The sequence below is a fragment of the Lichenostomus cassidix genome, unplaced genomic scaffold, assembly GCF_008360975.1.
Source record: "Lichenostomus cassidix isolate B80296 unplaced genomic scaffold, HeHo_3.0 HiC_scaffold_33, whole genome shotgun sequence".
NCBI lineage: Eukaryota > Metazoa > Chordata > Aves > Passeriformes > Meliphagidae > Lichenostomus > Lichenostomus cassidix.
In genome coordinates, this window is record NW_028147632.1 from 3,540,928 (window position 1) to 3,554,506 (window position 13,579).

The 13,579-nt window shown below is 33.9% G+C and overlaps 1 protein-coding gene and 1 long non-coding RNA gene across 2 annotated transcripts in view; one reads left to right on the forward strand and one right to left on the reverse strand.

Annotated features, from left to right (window-relative positions):
- LOC146421546 (gamma-aminobutyric acid type B receptor subunit 1-like) overlaps window positions 1–6,557 on the forward strand; it is a 29,437-nt gene extending 22,880 nt beyond the window's left edge. The window contains exons 7-8 of the mRNA XM_085047166.1: window positions 2,567–2,710; window positions 6,278–6,557. Coding sequence (XP_084903292.1) covers window positions 2,567–2,710; window positions 6,278–6,550 — 417 coding nt within the window. The 3' untranslated portion in view covers window positions 6,551–6,557. The remainder of the gene's footprint in view (window positions 1–2,566; window positions 2,711–6,277) is intronic.
- Window positions 6,558–8,692: 2,135 nt separating this feature from the next.
- Window positions 8,693–10,911, reverse strand: LOC146421547 (uncharacterized). Its single transcript, XR_014848664.1, has 2 exons — window positions 10,822–10,911; window positions 8,693–8,773 (listed from the first exon to the last, which is right to left on the reverse strand). It is a non-coding gene; the product is annotated as an uncharacterized LOC146421547 (long non-coding RNA).
- Window positions 10,912–13,579: the final 2,668 nt, after the last annotated feature.

Consider the following 13,579-nt stretch of genomic DNA (forward strand, 5'->3'; position numbering starts at 1 on the left):
GATTTTTTTGGAAATTTGGGAATTTTTGGGGATTTTTTGGGATTTTTTTGGGGGTTTTTGGGATTTTTTGGGGCATTTTTTAGATTTTTTTGGTGATTTTTGGTGATTTTTTTTTATTTTTCTTGTGAATTTTGGGGATTTTCTGTGATTTTTTTGGGGTTTTTGGAGAATTTCAAAGTTCTTCCCTCTTAATCTTCTTTCCCAAGGTGAATTCTGGGAATTTTTGGGAATTTTTAGGGATTTTTTTGGCATTTCTTCGGGTTTTATTGGAGATATTTTGGGATTTTTTTTTATTTTTGGGGAATTTCGAACTTCCTCCTACATCACCCTTGTCGTGCTCTTCGTGCCCAAGGTGAGATTTTTTGGAATTCTGGGGATTCTGGGAATTTTTGGGAATTTTTTGGGTTTTTTGGGGATTTTTTAGGGAATTTTTTGGGGATTTTTGGGGCATTTTTTTTTATTTTTAGGGATTTTTTATGATTTTTTGAATTTCTTTTTTCGTTTTTTTGGGGGATTTTTTTTTTCATTTTTCGGGATTTTTTTGGGATTTCTAAGTTCTTCCTTCTTAATCTTCTTTTGGGGAATTTTGAAGAATTTTTGGGATTTTTTGGGGATTTTTTTGGATTTTTTGGGGATTTTTTTTTAATTTTTTGGGGATTTTTTTTTATTTTTGGGGAATTTCGAACTTCCTCCTACATCACCCTCGTGGTGCTCTTCGTGCCCAAGGTAGGATTTTTTGGGGAATTTGGGGATTTTTGGGAATTTTTGGGATTTTTTGGGATTTTTTGGGATTTTTTTGGATTTTTTAGGGAATTTTTTGGGGTTTTTTTAGGATTTTTTGGGGAATTTTTTGGATTTTTTTTGTGATTTTTTAGAGATTTTTTGGGTTTTTTTGGGGAATTTCGAAGTTCTTGCTTCTTAATTTGAGGAATTTTTGGAAATTTTTTTGGGAATTTTTTCTGGAAAAATTGTAAAAAATCAGGGAGAAAATTGTAAAAAAATCATAAAAAATTGGGGAAAAATGGTTTAAAAAATCGGGAAAAATCAGGAAAAAATCATAAAAAAGAGTAAAAAATCGGGGAAAAATTGTAAAAATATTGGGGAAAAAATTGTGAAAAATCAGAAAAAAAGCATCAAAAAACGTCAAAAAATCGTCACAAAATTGTCAAAAATTGGGAAAAAATTGGGAAAAAGTCATAAAAAATAGAAAAAAGTTTGGTAAAAAACTGTAAAAATATTGGGGGAAAAATTGTAAAAAAATCAAGAAAAAAGAGTAAAAAATTGTGAAAAATCGTCAAAAAATCATAAAAAATTGGGAAAAACGGTTAAAAAATCAGGAAAAATCGGGAAAAAGTCATAAAAAATGGTAAAAAATTGGGGAAAAATTGTAAAAATCTTGGGGAAAAAATGGATAAAAAATCGTTTTAAAATTGCAAAAAATCGTAAAAAAATCATTTAAAATCTGCAAAAAATCCACGAAAAATCCTAAAAAAAAATCGGAAAAAAGTGGGAAAATCCTGGAATTTTCTGGAATTTTCTGGAATTTTCTGGAATTTTAGATGAGGAGGCTGATCACCCGTGGGGAGTGGCGGGAATTAAAAATATTCATAAAAAATTGGGAAAAATCGTAAAAAACTGGGAAAAAAATCAGGAAAAATCGGGAAAAAGTCCTAAAAAATAGTAAAAAATTGGGAAAAAATTGGGAAAAAATTGGGGGAAAAATCGTTAAAAATTGGGAAAAAATAGTTTTAAAAAATCTTTAAAAATCATTAAAAAATCATTTAAAAATCGTAAAAAAATCGCAAAAAATCCTAAAAAAATCCGAAAAAAAATCAGAAAAAAGTGGGAAAAAGCTGGAAAATCCTGGAATTTTTTTGGAATTCCAGATGAGGAGGCTGATCACACGAGGGGAGTGGTGGGAGTTCTAAAAAAACCTTAAAAAATGGGAAAAAATTGGGAAAAATCAAAAAAAATCAGGAAAAAAATTTTTAAAAATCAGGAAAAATTGGGAAAAAATTGTTTAAAATCCACAAAAAATCAGGAAAAAATCGAGAAAAATCGGGGGGGAAATAGTAAAAAAATCATTTAAAAAATCATAAAAATTGGGAGGAAAATCACAAAAAATCAGGAAAAAATCATAAAAAATTTTAAGAAATTGGGAAAAAAATAGCAAAAATTGGGAAAAAAATTGGGGAAAATTGTGAGAAAAACAGGGAAAAAGGAAAAAAGTCATAAAAAAATCTTTTAAAATCGGGAAAAAATGGTTAAAAAATAGTGAAAAATTGGGAAAAAGGTTTAAAAAATCAAGAAAAATTCATTTAAAAATAGTAAAAAAATTGGGGGAAAACTTGTAAAAAAAACTTGGGGAAAAAAATTATTAAAAAGTGGTTAAAGTGTTAAAAAATTGTAAAAAATCGTTTAAAAAAATCATTAAAATCCGCAAAAAATTGTGAAAAAATCATTAAAAATTCACAAAAAATTGTAAAAAAATCCTAAAAAAAATCGGAAAAAAGCGGGAAAATCCTGGAAAATCCTGGAAAATCCTGGAATTTTTCTGGAATTCCAGATGAGGAGGCTGATCACCCGCGGGGAGTGGCAGTCGGAGCAGCAGGACACGATGAAAACGGGAAGTTCCACCAACAACAACGAGGAGGAAAAGTCGCGACTGTTGGAGAAGGAAAACAGGGAATTGGAGAAAATCATCGCCGAGGTTGGCAGTTGGGATTTTTATGGAATTTTTCCCTTTTTTTCCCAAATTTTTTCCCTTTTTTTTTTTTAATTTTTCCATTTTTTCCGGAATTTTTCCCTTTTTTCTGATTGGTTTTTTCCTTTTCCCATTTTTTCCCCATTTTCCACCCATTTATTCCCAAATTTCCCCATTTTTTCCCCATATTTCCCCCACAATCCCCCAATTTTTTCCTTATAAATTCCCACTTTTTCCCTATAATTTCCCACTTTTTCCTCACTTTTCTCCCATTTTAAATCCAGGATTTCCCCATTTTTTCCCCTAATTTCCCCATTTTTTCAACATTTTCCGTATTTTTTCCAATTTTTTTCCCTATAATTTCCCTTTTTCTCCCATTTTTTTCACTTTTTGCCCCATTTTTTCCCATATTTTCCCCATCATTCCACCAACTTTTTCCCTATAATTTCCCACATTTTCCCCAATTTTTCCCCATTTTTCCCCCATAATTTCCCACTTTTTCCTCACTTTTTTCCCATTTTTTCCTGACTTTTTTCCCCATTTTTTCCCCCATTTTCTCCCCATAATTTCCCCATAAATTCCCCTATTTTCCCCCATTTTTTCCCTATAATTTGCCATTTTCTCCTGACTTTTTTTCCCATCTTTCCTATCTTTTCCTCACTTTTTTCCCCCATTTTTCCCATCTTTTCCTGACTTTCCCATTTTTCCCATGTTTTCCTCATTTTCTCCCCATTTTTTCCCATTTTCTCCCCCATAATTTCCCCATTTTCCCCCCAATTTTTCCTCACTTTTTCCCATTTTTCCCCATCTCCCCCATTTTCCTAATTTTTCACCAATTTTCCCAATTTTTCACCATTTTCCCCCAATTTTTCCCATTTTTCCCCATTTTTCCCCACATTTCCCCATTTTCCCATTTTTTTCCCATTTTTCCCATTTTTCCCCATTTTTTCCCCCATACTCCCATTTTCCCCCCAATTTTCCACATTTTCCCCATTTTTCCCCCATAATTCCCATTTTTCCCATTTTTCCCCAATTCCACCATTTTCTCCCACCCCTCATTTTCCCCATTTTTCCCATATTTTCCCCATATTTCCCCATTTTTCCCCATTCTTCCCCAATTTTTCCGATTTTTTCCCCATTTTCTCCCCAATTTTTCCCTATAATTTTCCCATTTCCCCCCATTTTTTTGCCCATTTTTTTGCCATTTTTCCCCATAATTCCCGCTTTTTTCCCCATATTTCCCCATTTTTCCCACCATTTTCCCCAAATTTTCCCATTTCCCCATTTGTTCCCCAATTTTCCCCCAATTTTTCCCATTTTTTCCTTTTTTCCCCATTTTTCCTCCATATTTTTTCCCAATAATTTTCCCATTTTCCCCCATTTTTTTGCCGTTTTTCCCCATTTTTTCCCCATAATTCCCCATTTTTCCCACCATTTTCCCCAAATTTCCCCATTTCCCCCCATTTTTCCCCATAATTCCACATTTTCCCCATTTTTCCCCATTTTTTCCCCCATTTTTAAATTTTTTCCCCATTTTCCACCATTTTTTCCCCAATTTTCCCCATTTTCTCCCATTTTTCCCCATTTTTTCATTTTTTCTCCCCATTTCTCCCCATTTCTCCCCCCAGCTCCTGCTCTCCGCTCACTGCCACCTCACCCTGGACCTTTTCCCTTTCCTTTTCCCTTTTTTACTCCATTTTCCCCCATTTCTCCCCCTTTTTCCCCATTTTCCCCATTTTTCCCCATTTCTGCCCATTTTTTCCCCATTTTGTCCCCATTTTTTCCCATTTTTTCCCTTTTCTCCCCCGTTTTTTTCCCTTTTTTCCCCCATTTTTCCTCATTTTCCCCCATTTTTCCCATTTTTTCCTGTTTTTCATATTTTCCCCATATTTCCCCATTCCCCAATTTTCCCCCATTCTTCCCCCAATTTTTCCCATTTCTCACCCTTTTCTCCATTTTCCCCATTTTTTCCCATTTTTCCAATTTCAATTTTTTCCCCACTTTCCCATTTTTTCCCCATAATTCCCCAAATTTTCCCCCATTTTTCCCCAACTTTTTTCCCACTTTTTCCTCACTTTTCCCCATTTTTCCTCCAATTTTTCCCCATTTCTCCATTTTTCCCCTTTTTTAATCCATATTTTCCCCATTTTCCCCCATTTTTCCCCATATTTTTCCCCAATATTTCCCCATTTTTTCCCCATTTTCTCCCCAATTTCTCCCCAATTTTTCCCCATTTTTCCCCCCATTTTTTCCAATTATTTCACCCATTTATTCCCATTATTTCCCCATTTTCCCTCATAATTTCCGAATTTTTCCCCATTTTCTCCCCATTTTTTTCCCCACAATCCCCCCATATTTTCCCCATAATTTCCCATTTTTTCCATAATTCCTTTCTTTTTCCCTATTTTCCCATTTTTCCCCCATATTTTTTTCCCCCACTTTTTCTCACTTTTTCCCTATAATTTCCCACTTTTTCCCCACTTTTCCCCATTTTTTTTGACTTTTTCCTCACTTTCCCCCCATTTTTTCTTGACTTTTTCCTCACTTTTCCCCATTTTTTCCTCACTTTTTCCTCACTTTTCCCCCATTTTTTCCTCACTTTTTCCTCACTTTTTCCCCATTTTTTCTTGACTTTTTCCTCACTTTTTCCTCACTTTTCCCCCATTTTTTCCTCACTTTTTCCCCATTTTTTCCTGACTTTTTTCCCCATTTTTTCCTCAATTTTCCTCCATTTTTCCCCATTTTCCCCCAATTTTTCCCCAATTTTTCCCATTTTTTCCCATAATTTCCCATTTTCCCCCAATTTTTCTCCATTTTCTCCCCATTTTTTCCCACAATCCCCATTTTTTCCCCAATTTTTCCCCACTTTTCCCCATTTTTTCCCTAATTTTTCCCATTTTTCCCCAATTTTTCCTCACTTTTCCCCCATTTTTTCTTGACTTTTTCCTCACTTTTCCCCCATTTTTCCTTGACTTTTTCCTCACTTTTTTCCCCCATTTTTTCCTCACTTTTTCCCCACTTTTTCCCCATTTTTTCTTGACTTTTTCCTCACTTTTTCCCCATTTTTTCCTGACTTTTTTCCCCATTTTTTCCCCCATTTTCTCCCCATTTTTCCCCCATAATTTCCCCATAATTCCCCCATTTTTTCCCTATAATTTGCCATCTTCTCCTGACTTTTTTTCCCATTTTTCCTATCTTTTCCTCACTTTTTTCCCATTTTTCCCCCATTTTTTCCCCATTTTTCCTCATTTTTTCCCATTTTTCCCCATATTTTTCCCCATAATTCCCCCATTTTTCCCAATTTTTCCCCAATTTTCATCCATAATTTCCCCATTTTCCCCCCAATTTTTCCTCACTTTTCCCCATTTTTTCCCCATTTTTTCCCATTTTTCCCCCATTTCCCCTCATTTTTTCCCCATTTTTTTTGACATTTTCCCCACATTTCATAATTTTTTCTTCACTTTTTTTTCAATTTTTTCTCCCATTTTTTCTTGACTTTTTCCTCACTTTTTTCTCACTTTTTTCCCCATTTTTTCCCCATTTTTCTGACTTTTTTCCCCATTTTTCCCCCAGAAGGAAGAGCGCGTCTCCGAGCTCCGCCAGCAGCTCCACGACCGACAGCAGCTTCGCTCCCGCCGGCGCCAATCCCAGCCCGAGGAGAATTCCCGGGAAATCCATTCCCAAAACGCCCAAAATTCCCCAACCAACTCCCCAAAGCCCCGGGAATGCTCGTCGCCGTTCTTCCAGCCCAACCTGCCGCTGGTTCGCTGCTTGGTGTCGGAGCAAGCCGAGAAACTGGGCAGGGGGAGCTGCCATGGCAGCAGGGTGCACCTGCTCTACAAGTGAGGGGAAAGTTGGGGAAAATGTGGGAAAAAATTGGGAAAAGTTTGGGAATTTTTAGGAAAAAATTCGGGAAAAATTGGGGAAAAATTGGGGAAAAATCGGGGAAAATTTGGGGAAAAATTGGGGAAAAATTGGGGAAAATTTGGGGAAAATTTGGGGAAAAATTGGGGAAAAATTGGGGAAAAATTTGAGAAAATTTGGGGAAAAATTGGGGAAAATTTGGGGAAAATCTGGGAAAAATATGGGGAAAATATGGGAAAATTGGGGAAAATTTGGGGAAAAATTGGGGAAAAATTGGGGAAAAATTGGGGAAAATTGGGGAAAAATTGGGGAAAATTTGGGGAAAATTTGGGGAAAAATCGGGGAAAAAAGGGAAAATTCGGGGAAAAATCGGGGAAACATCGGGGAAAATTCGGGGGAAATTTGGGGAAAAATTGGGGAAAATTCGGGGAAAAATTGGGGAAAAATTGGGGAAAATTCGGGGAAAAATCTGGGAAAAATTCAAGAATTCTTGGGAAAAAAATCGCGGAAAATTTGGGGAAAATTCGGGGAAAAATTGGAGAAAATTCGGGGAAAGTTCGGGGAAAATCTGGGAAAAAGTTCTAGAATTCTTGGGAAAAATCGCGGAAAATTTGGGGAAAATTTAGCAAAATTCGGGGAAAATTCGGGGAAAATTTGGGGAGAATTTGGAGAAAAATGGGGGAAAAAATCTGGAATTCCTGGGAAAAATCACGGAAAAAATTCGAGAAGAATTTGGGGAAAATTCGGGGAAAATTCAGTGAAATTTGGGGGAAATTCGGGGAAAATTTGGAGAAAAATCAGGGAAAATTCAGGGAAGTTGCAAGAAAAAATTTGAGAAAAATTCCCCAGAAAAATCCCCAGAAAAATTCAGGAAGTAGCAGGAAAAAAAATCCCGGAAAAATCGTCAAAGTGGCAGGAAAAAATTCCAGGAAGAATCCCAAGAAAAATCCCAAAATCCCCAGAAAAAAACCCAGAATTCCCAGGGAAAAATCCTAGAAAAATCCCAGGAAAATTCTGGGAAAAATCCCAAAAAAAATCCTTGGAAAAATTGCAAAACTGCCAAGGAAAAAGTCCCAAAAAAATCCTGGAAAAATCCTGGAAACAATCCCAGAAATCCCAGGGAAAAAAACCTGGAAAAATCCCAAAAAGAATCCGAGGAAAAATCCAGGAATTCACCGAAGAAAAATCCTGGAAATCCCAGAGGAAAAAACCCCACAATTCACAGGAAAAACCCCAGAAAAAAATCCAGGAATTCCCAGGAAAAAATCCTGGGAAAAATCATGGAAGTTGCAGGAAGAAGTTCTGGAAAAATTCCCAGAAAAAATCCTGGAAAAAATCCAGGAATTCCCAGGAAAAAAATCCCGGAAAAATTCTGGGAAAAATCGCAGAAGTTGCAGGAAAAAATTCTGGAAAAAATTCCCAGGAAGAATCCCGAAAAAAAATCCTGGAATTCACCAGGGGAAAAATCCTGGAATTCTCAGAAAAATCCCTGGAAAAAATCCTGGGAAAAATCCCCCAAAAAATTCTGGGAAAAATCCCACAAATCCCAGAAAAATTTCTGGGAAAAATCCTGGAATTCCTGGGGAAAAAAAAAAATCCCAGAATTTTGCAGGAAAAATTCTCACGATTCACTGTGAAAAAATCCTGGAATTTTCCAGGAAAAATCCTGGAATTTTCCAGGAAAAATCCTGGAATTCCTCAGAAAAATCCTGGAATTTTTCCAGGAAAAAAAAATCCCAAAATTCCCAGGGAAAAAAAAAAAATCGGGAAAAAGTTATTTATTTATTTATTTATTTACTTATTTATATATTTATTTATTGGAATTCCAAGGAAATTTTGGGATATTTTTTCCCTGGAATTTTTTTTTTCTTTGGGAAAAATCGGCTGGAATTGGTGGATCCAATGGAATTCCCAATTATCCTTTGGAATTTCCTGTTTATTCTCCTGTAGAATTCCCTTTTTTTTTGCACTGAATTCCCATTTTTCCCATAAAATTCCCATTTTTCCCATAAAATTCCCCTAAATCCTCACAGAATTCCCATAAATCCCACAAAAACCCACATTTTTCCCTCAGAAATTCCCATTTTTCCCATAGAATTCCCAGGTTTTTGCACTGAATTCCCATTTTTCCCACAGAAATCCCTTTTTTTCCCTCAAAATTCCCATTTTTTTGCACAGAATTCCCATTTTCCCCTCAGGAATTCCCTCAGAATTCCTATTTTTTCCCATAAAATTCCCATTTTTCCCCCAGAATTCCCTCATAAATCCCATTTCCCAAAAATCCCATTTTCCCAAAATTCCCTTTTTTCACAAACCCACAAATCCCATTTTCCCCCAAATCCCTTTTTTCCCAAAAATCCCATTTTTCCCCAAATCCCTTTTTCCAAAATCCCTTTTTTAAAAATTCCTTTTTTCCACAAAAATCCACATTTTTCCCTCAGAAATTCCCATTTTTCCCATAGAATTCCCTCAGAATTCCTATTTTTCCCCCAAAATTCCCATTTTTCCCCCAGAATTCCCTCAGTAATTCCCATTTTTCCCTCAGAAATTCCCTTTTTCCCCACTGAATTCCCTTTTTCTTCACAGAATTCCCACAAAAATTCCCATTTTTCCCTCAGAAATTCCCATTTTTCCCCATAAAATTCCCATTTTTCCCCCAGAAATCCCATTTTTTCTGCACAGAATTCCCATTTTTCCAATAGAATTCCCTTTTTTCCCCACAGAATTCCCAATTTTCCCCTCAGAAATTCCCATTTTTCCCATAAAATTCCCAATTTTCCCTCAGGAATTCCCACAAAATCCCCCAGAATTCCCAATTTTCCACCACAAAATTCACTTTTTTCCATAAAATTCCCATTTTTCCCTCAAAAATTCCCATTTTTTTCCCCCAGAATTCCCACAAAAAGCCATAGAATTCCTATTCAGCCCACAAAATTCTCATTTTTCCCCAGAAAATTCCCATAATTCCCTCATGAAATTCCCATTTTATCCACAGAATTCCCATTTTTCTCTCAGTAATTCCCTTTTTTCCATAAAATTCCCATTTTCCCCACAGAATTCCCACAAAAATTCCCATTTTTTCCCATAAAATTCCAATTTTTTTTACAGAATTCCCATTTATTTCCACAGAATTCCCATTTTTCCCATAAAATTCCCATTTTTCCTATAGAATTCCTACAAATCCCTCAGAAATTCCCATTTTTCCCATAAAATTCCCATTTTTCCCTCAAAAATTCCCATTTTCCCCACAGAATTCCCACAAAAACCCATAGAATTCCCATAAATCCTTCAGAATTCCCCATTTTTTGCACAGAATTCCCACAAATCCCCTCAAAATTCCCTTTTTCCCCATAAAATTCCTATTTTTCCCACAAAATTCCCATTTTTTTGCACAAAATTCCCATTTTTTCCCCATAGAATTCCCATTTTCCCCTCAAAATTCCCAATTTTTTCCACAGAATTCCCATTTTTCCCATAAAATTCCCACAAAATCCCCCAAAAATCCCAATTTTCCCACAGAATTCCCAGAAAAATTCCCACTTTCCCCTCAGAATTCCCACAAAATCCCACAGAATTCCCATTTTTTCCTCAGTAATTCCCATTTTTTTCCATAAAATTCCCAATTTTCCCTCAGTAATTCCTTTTTCCCCATAAAATTCCCATTTTTTTGCACAGAATTCCCATTTTTCCTACAGAATTCCCACAAAATCCCATAAAGTTCCCATTTTTCCCTCAAAATTCCCATTTTTTCGCATAGAATTCCCACAAAAATCCCATTTTTCCCCTAGAATTCCCTTTTTTCCCCTAAAATTCCCATTTTTCCCTCAGTAATTCCCACAAATCCCTCAGAATTCCCCATTTTCCCACAAAAATCCCATTTTCCCCATAAAATTCCCTCAGAATTCCCATTTTTTCCCATAGAATTCCCAGAAAAATTCCCATTTTTCCCCCAGAATTCCCACAAAATCCCACAGAATTCCCATTTTTCCCACAAAATTCCCTCAGAATTCCCATTTTCCCCACAGAATTCCCACAAAAATTCCATTTTTTCCCATAAAATTCCCATTTTTCCCCTCAAAATTCCCAATTTTATTGCACAGAATTCCCACAAAATCCCACAGAATTCCCATAAATCCTTCAGAATTCCCATTTTTCCCATAGAATTCCCTTTTTTTTGCACAGAATTCCCACAAAAATTCCCATTTTTTTCTCTCAGAATTCCCATTTTTGCCCCAAAATTCCCATTTTCCCACAGTAATTCCCACAAAATTCCCATTTTTTCCCATAGAATTCCCAGAAAAATTCCCGTTTTTCCCACAGAATTCCCATTTTCCCACAAAAATCCTATTTTTCCCATAAAATTCCCCTCAGAATTCCCATTTTTCCCACAAAATTCCCACAAATCCCACAGAATTCCCATTTTTATTCCACAAAAATCCCATTTTTCCCATTGAATTCCCAGAAATCCCACAGAATTCCCACAAATCCTTCAGAATTCCCAATTTTCTGCCACAGAATTCCCATTTTTCCCTCAAAATTCCCATTTAAATTCCCATTTTTCCCTCATTATTTCCCATTTTTCCATAAAATTCCCACAAAAATTCCCATTTTTCCAATAAAATTCCCATTTTTCCCTCAGAATTTCCCATTTTTCCAATAAAATTCCCACAAAAATTCCCATTTTTTCCATAAAATTCCCATTTTTCCCACAGAATTCCCATAAAATTTCCATTTTTCCCTCAGAATTTCCCATTTTTCCAATAAAATTCCCATTTTTTCCCATTTTTTCCATAAAATTCCCATTTTTTCCATAAAATTCCCATTTTTCCCCTCAGAATTCCCTCAGAAATCCCAATTTTTCCCACAGAATTTTCCCAAAAAAATCCCCAAATTCCTCCCACAATATCCCAAAAAAAAATCCTAAAAAATAGAATTTAAAAATTCCCAAAATTCCAGTGAGAAAAAAAAATTTTAAAAAAGGGAAAAAAAAATTCAGGATTTGGGAATTTTGGGAATTCTCTGATTGTTGTTTTTTTTTTGGTTTGTTTTGGATTTTCCTGAATAAAAAGTTCAGAATTCCAGAAGTTTCCAGAGTCAGTTTTTTTTGGGAATTTTTTGGGGGAATTTGGGGGAATTTGGGGTTTTGGTTGGGATTGGAATTCCTGAAAAATTTCATGGAATTTCTGAAAAATTTCATGGAATTGTAGAGAAATTTCTTGGAAAAATAAAGAAATATTTTTAAAATGTGAAATTTCCATAAAATTCCCACAAAATCTCCTTAAAAAATATTAAATTTTAAATATTAAATTTATAAAAAAAATAAAATTCCCATAAAAATGAAAAATTCCCACAAAATTCCCAAAAATTCCTACAAAATTCCCTCAGAAATCCTCAAAAATAATTTTTAAAAAGTCAAAATTTCCACAAAAATAAAAAATTTTCCAAAAAAATTCTCATGGAATTCCTGAAAAATTTCATGGAATTTCTGAAAATTTTCATGGAATTGTGAGAAATTCTTGAAAATAAAGAAATTTTTTTAAAAATGTGAAATTTCCATAAAATTCCCACAAAATCTCTTTGAAAATATTAAATTTTAAATATTATATTTATTAAAAAAATTAAATTCCCCAAAAAATTAAAAATTCCCACAAAATTCCCAAAAATTCCTACAAAATTCCCTAAGAAATCCTCAAAAATAATTTTTTAAAAAGTTAAAATTTCCACAAAAATAAAAAATTTTCCAAAAAAATTCTCATGGAATTCCCAAAAAATTTAATGGAATTCCTGAAAAATTTCATGGAATTGTAGAGAAATTTCTTGAAGAATAAAGAAATTTTTTTTAAAATGTGAAATTCCCATAAAATTCCCACAAAATCTCCTAAAAATATTAAATTTTAAATATTATATTTATAAAAAAATAAAATTCCAAAAAATTAAAAATTCCCACAAAATTCCCAAAATTTCCTCAGAAATCCTCAAAATAATTTTCAAAAAGTCAAAATTTCCAAAAAAATAAAAAATTTTAAAAACTCTCATGGAATTCCTGAAAAATTTCATGGAATTTCTGAAAATTTTCATGGAATTGTAGAGAAATTTCTTGGAAAAATAAAGAAATTTTTTTAAAAATGTGAAATTTCCATAAAATTCCCACAAAATCTCCTTAAAAATATTAAATTTTAAGTATTAAATTTATAAAAAAGGACAAAATTCCCATAAAAATGAAATATTTCCATAAAATTCCCCAAAAATTCCCTAAGAAATCCTCAAAAATAATTTTTCAAAAAGTTAAAATTTCCACAAAAATAAAAAATTTTCCAAAAAAATTTCATGGAATTCCTGAAAAATTTCATGGAAAAAAATGCAGAATAAAAGAAGAAAAGTTAAATTCCCATAAAAATGCAAAATTCCAAAAAAAATTCCCAAAATATTCCTCAATTTCCCAAAAAACCCCAAATACTCCTTAAAATTCAAAATATTCCCAAAATATTCTCAAAATATTCCTTAAAATTTCCTAAAAAAACCCCAAAAATTCCCTAAAATCCCAAAAAAAACCCAAAATTCCCCAAAATCCTCTTAAATTCCCCCAAAATATTCCCTAAAAATAAAAAAAAACCCCAAAAATATTCCCAAAAAACCCCAAAATTCCCAAAAATATTCCCAAAAAAACCCAAATATTCCCCCAAATTCCCTAAAATAACCCAAAATTCCCTGAAATTCCCCAAATATTCCTTAAAATTTTCCAAAATCCGCTAAAAATTCCCCAAAAAACCCAAATATTCCTCAAAATATTCCCAAAATATTCCTTAAAATTTCCCAAAAAACAAAAAAAAAATTCCCCAAAATCCCAGAAAATCCCGAATATTTCCCAAAATTCCCAAAAAAACCCAAAAAAATCCCCCAAAAAACCCAACAAACCCCAAAATCCCAAATATTCCCCAAAATAGTTCTTAAAATTGAAAAAAACCCCAAAATTCCCCAAATTCCCAAATATTCTTAAATCCCAAAAAAAAC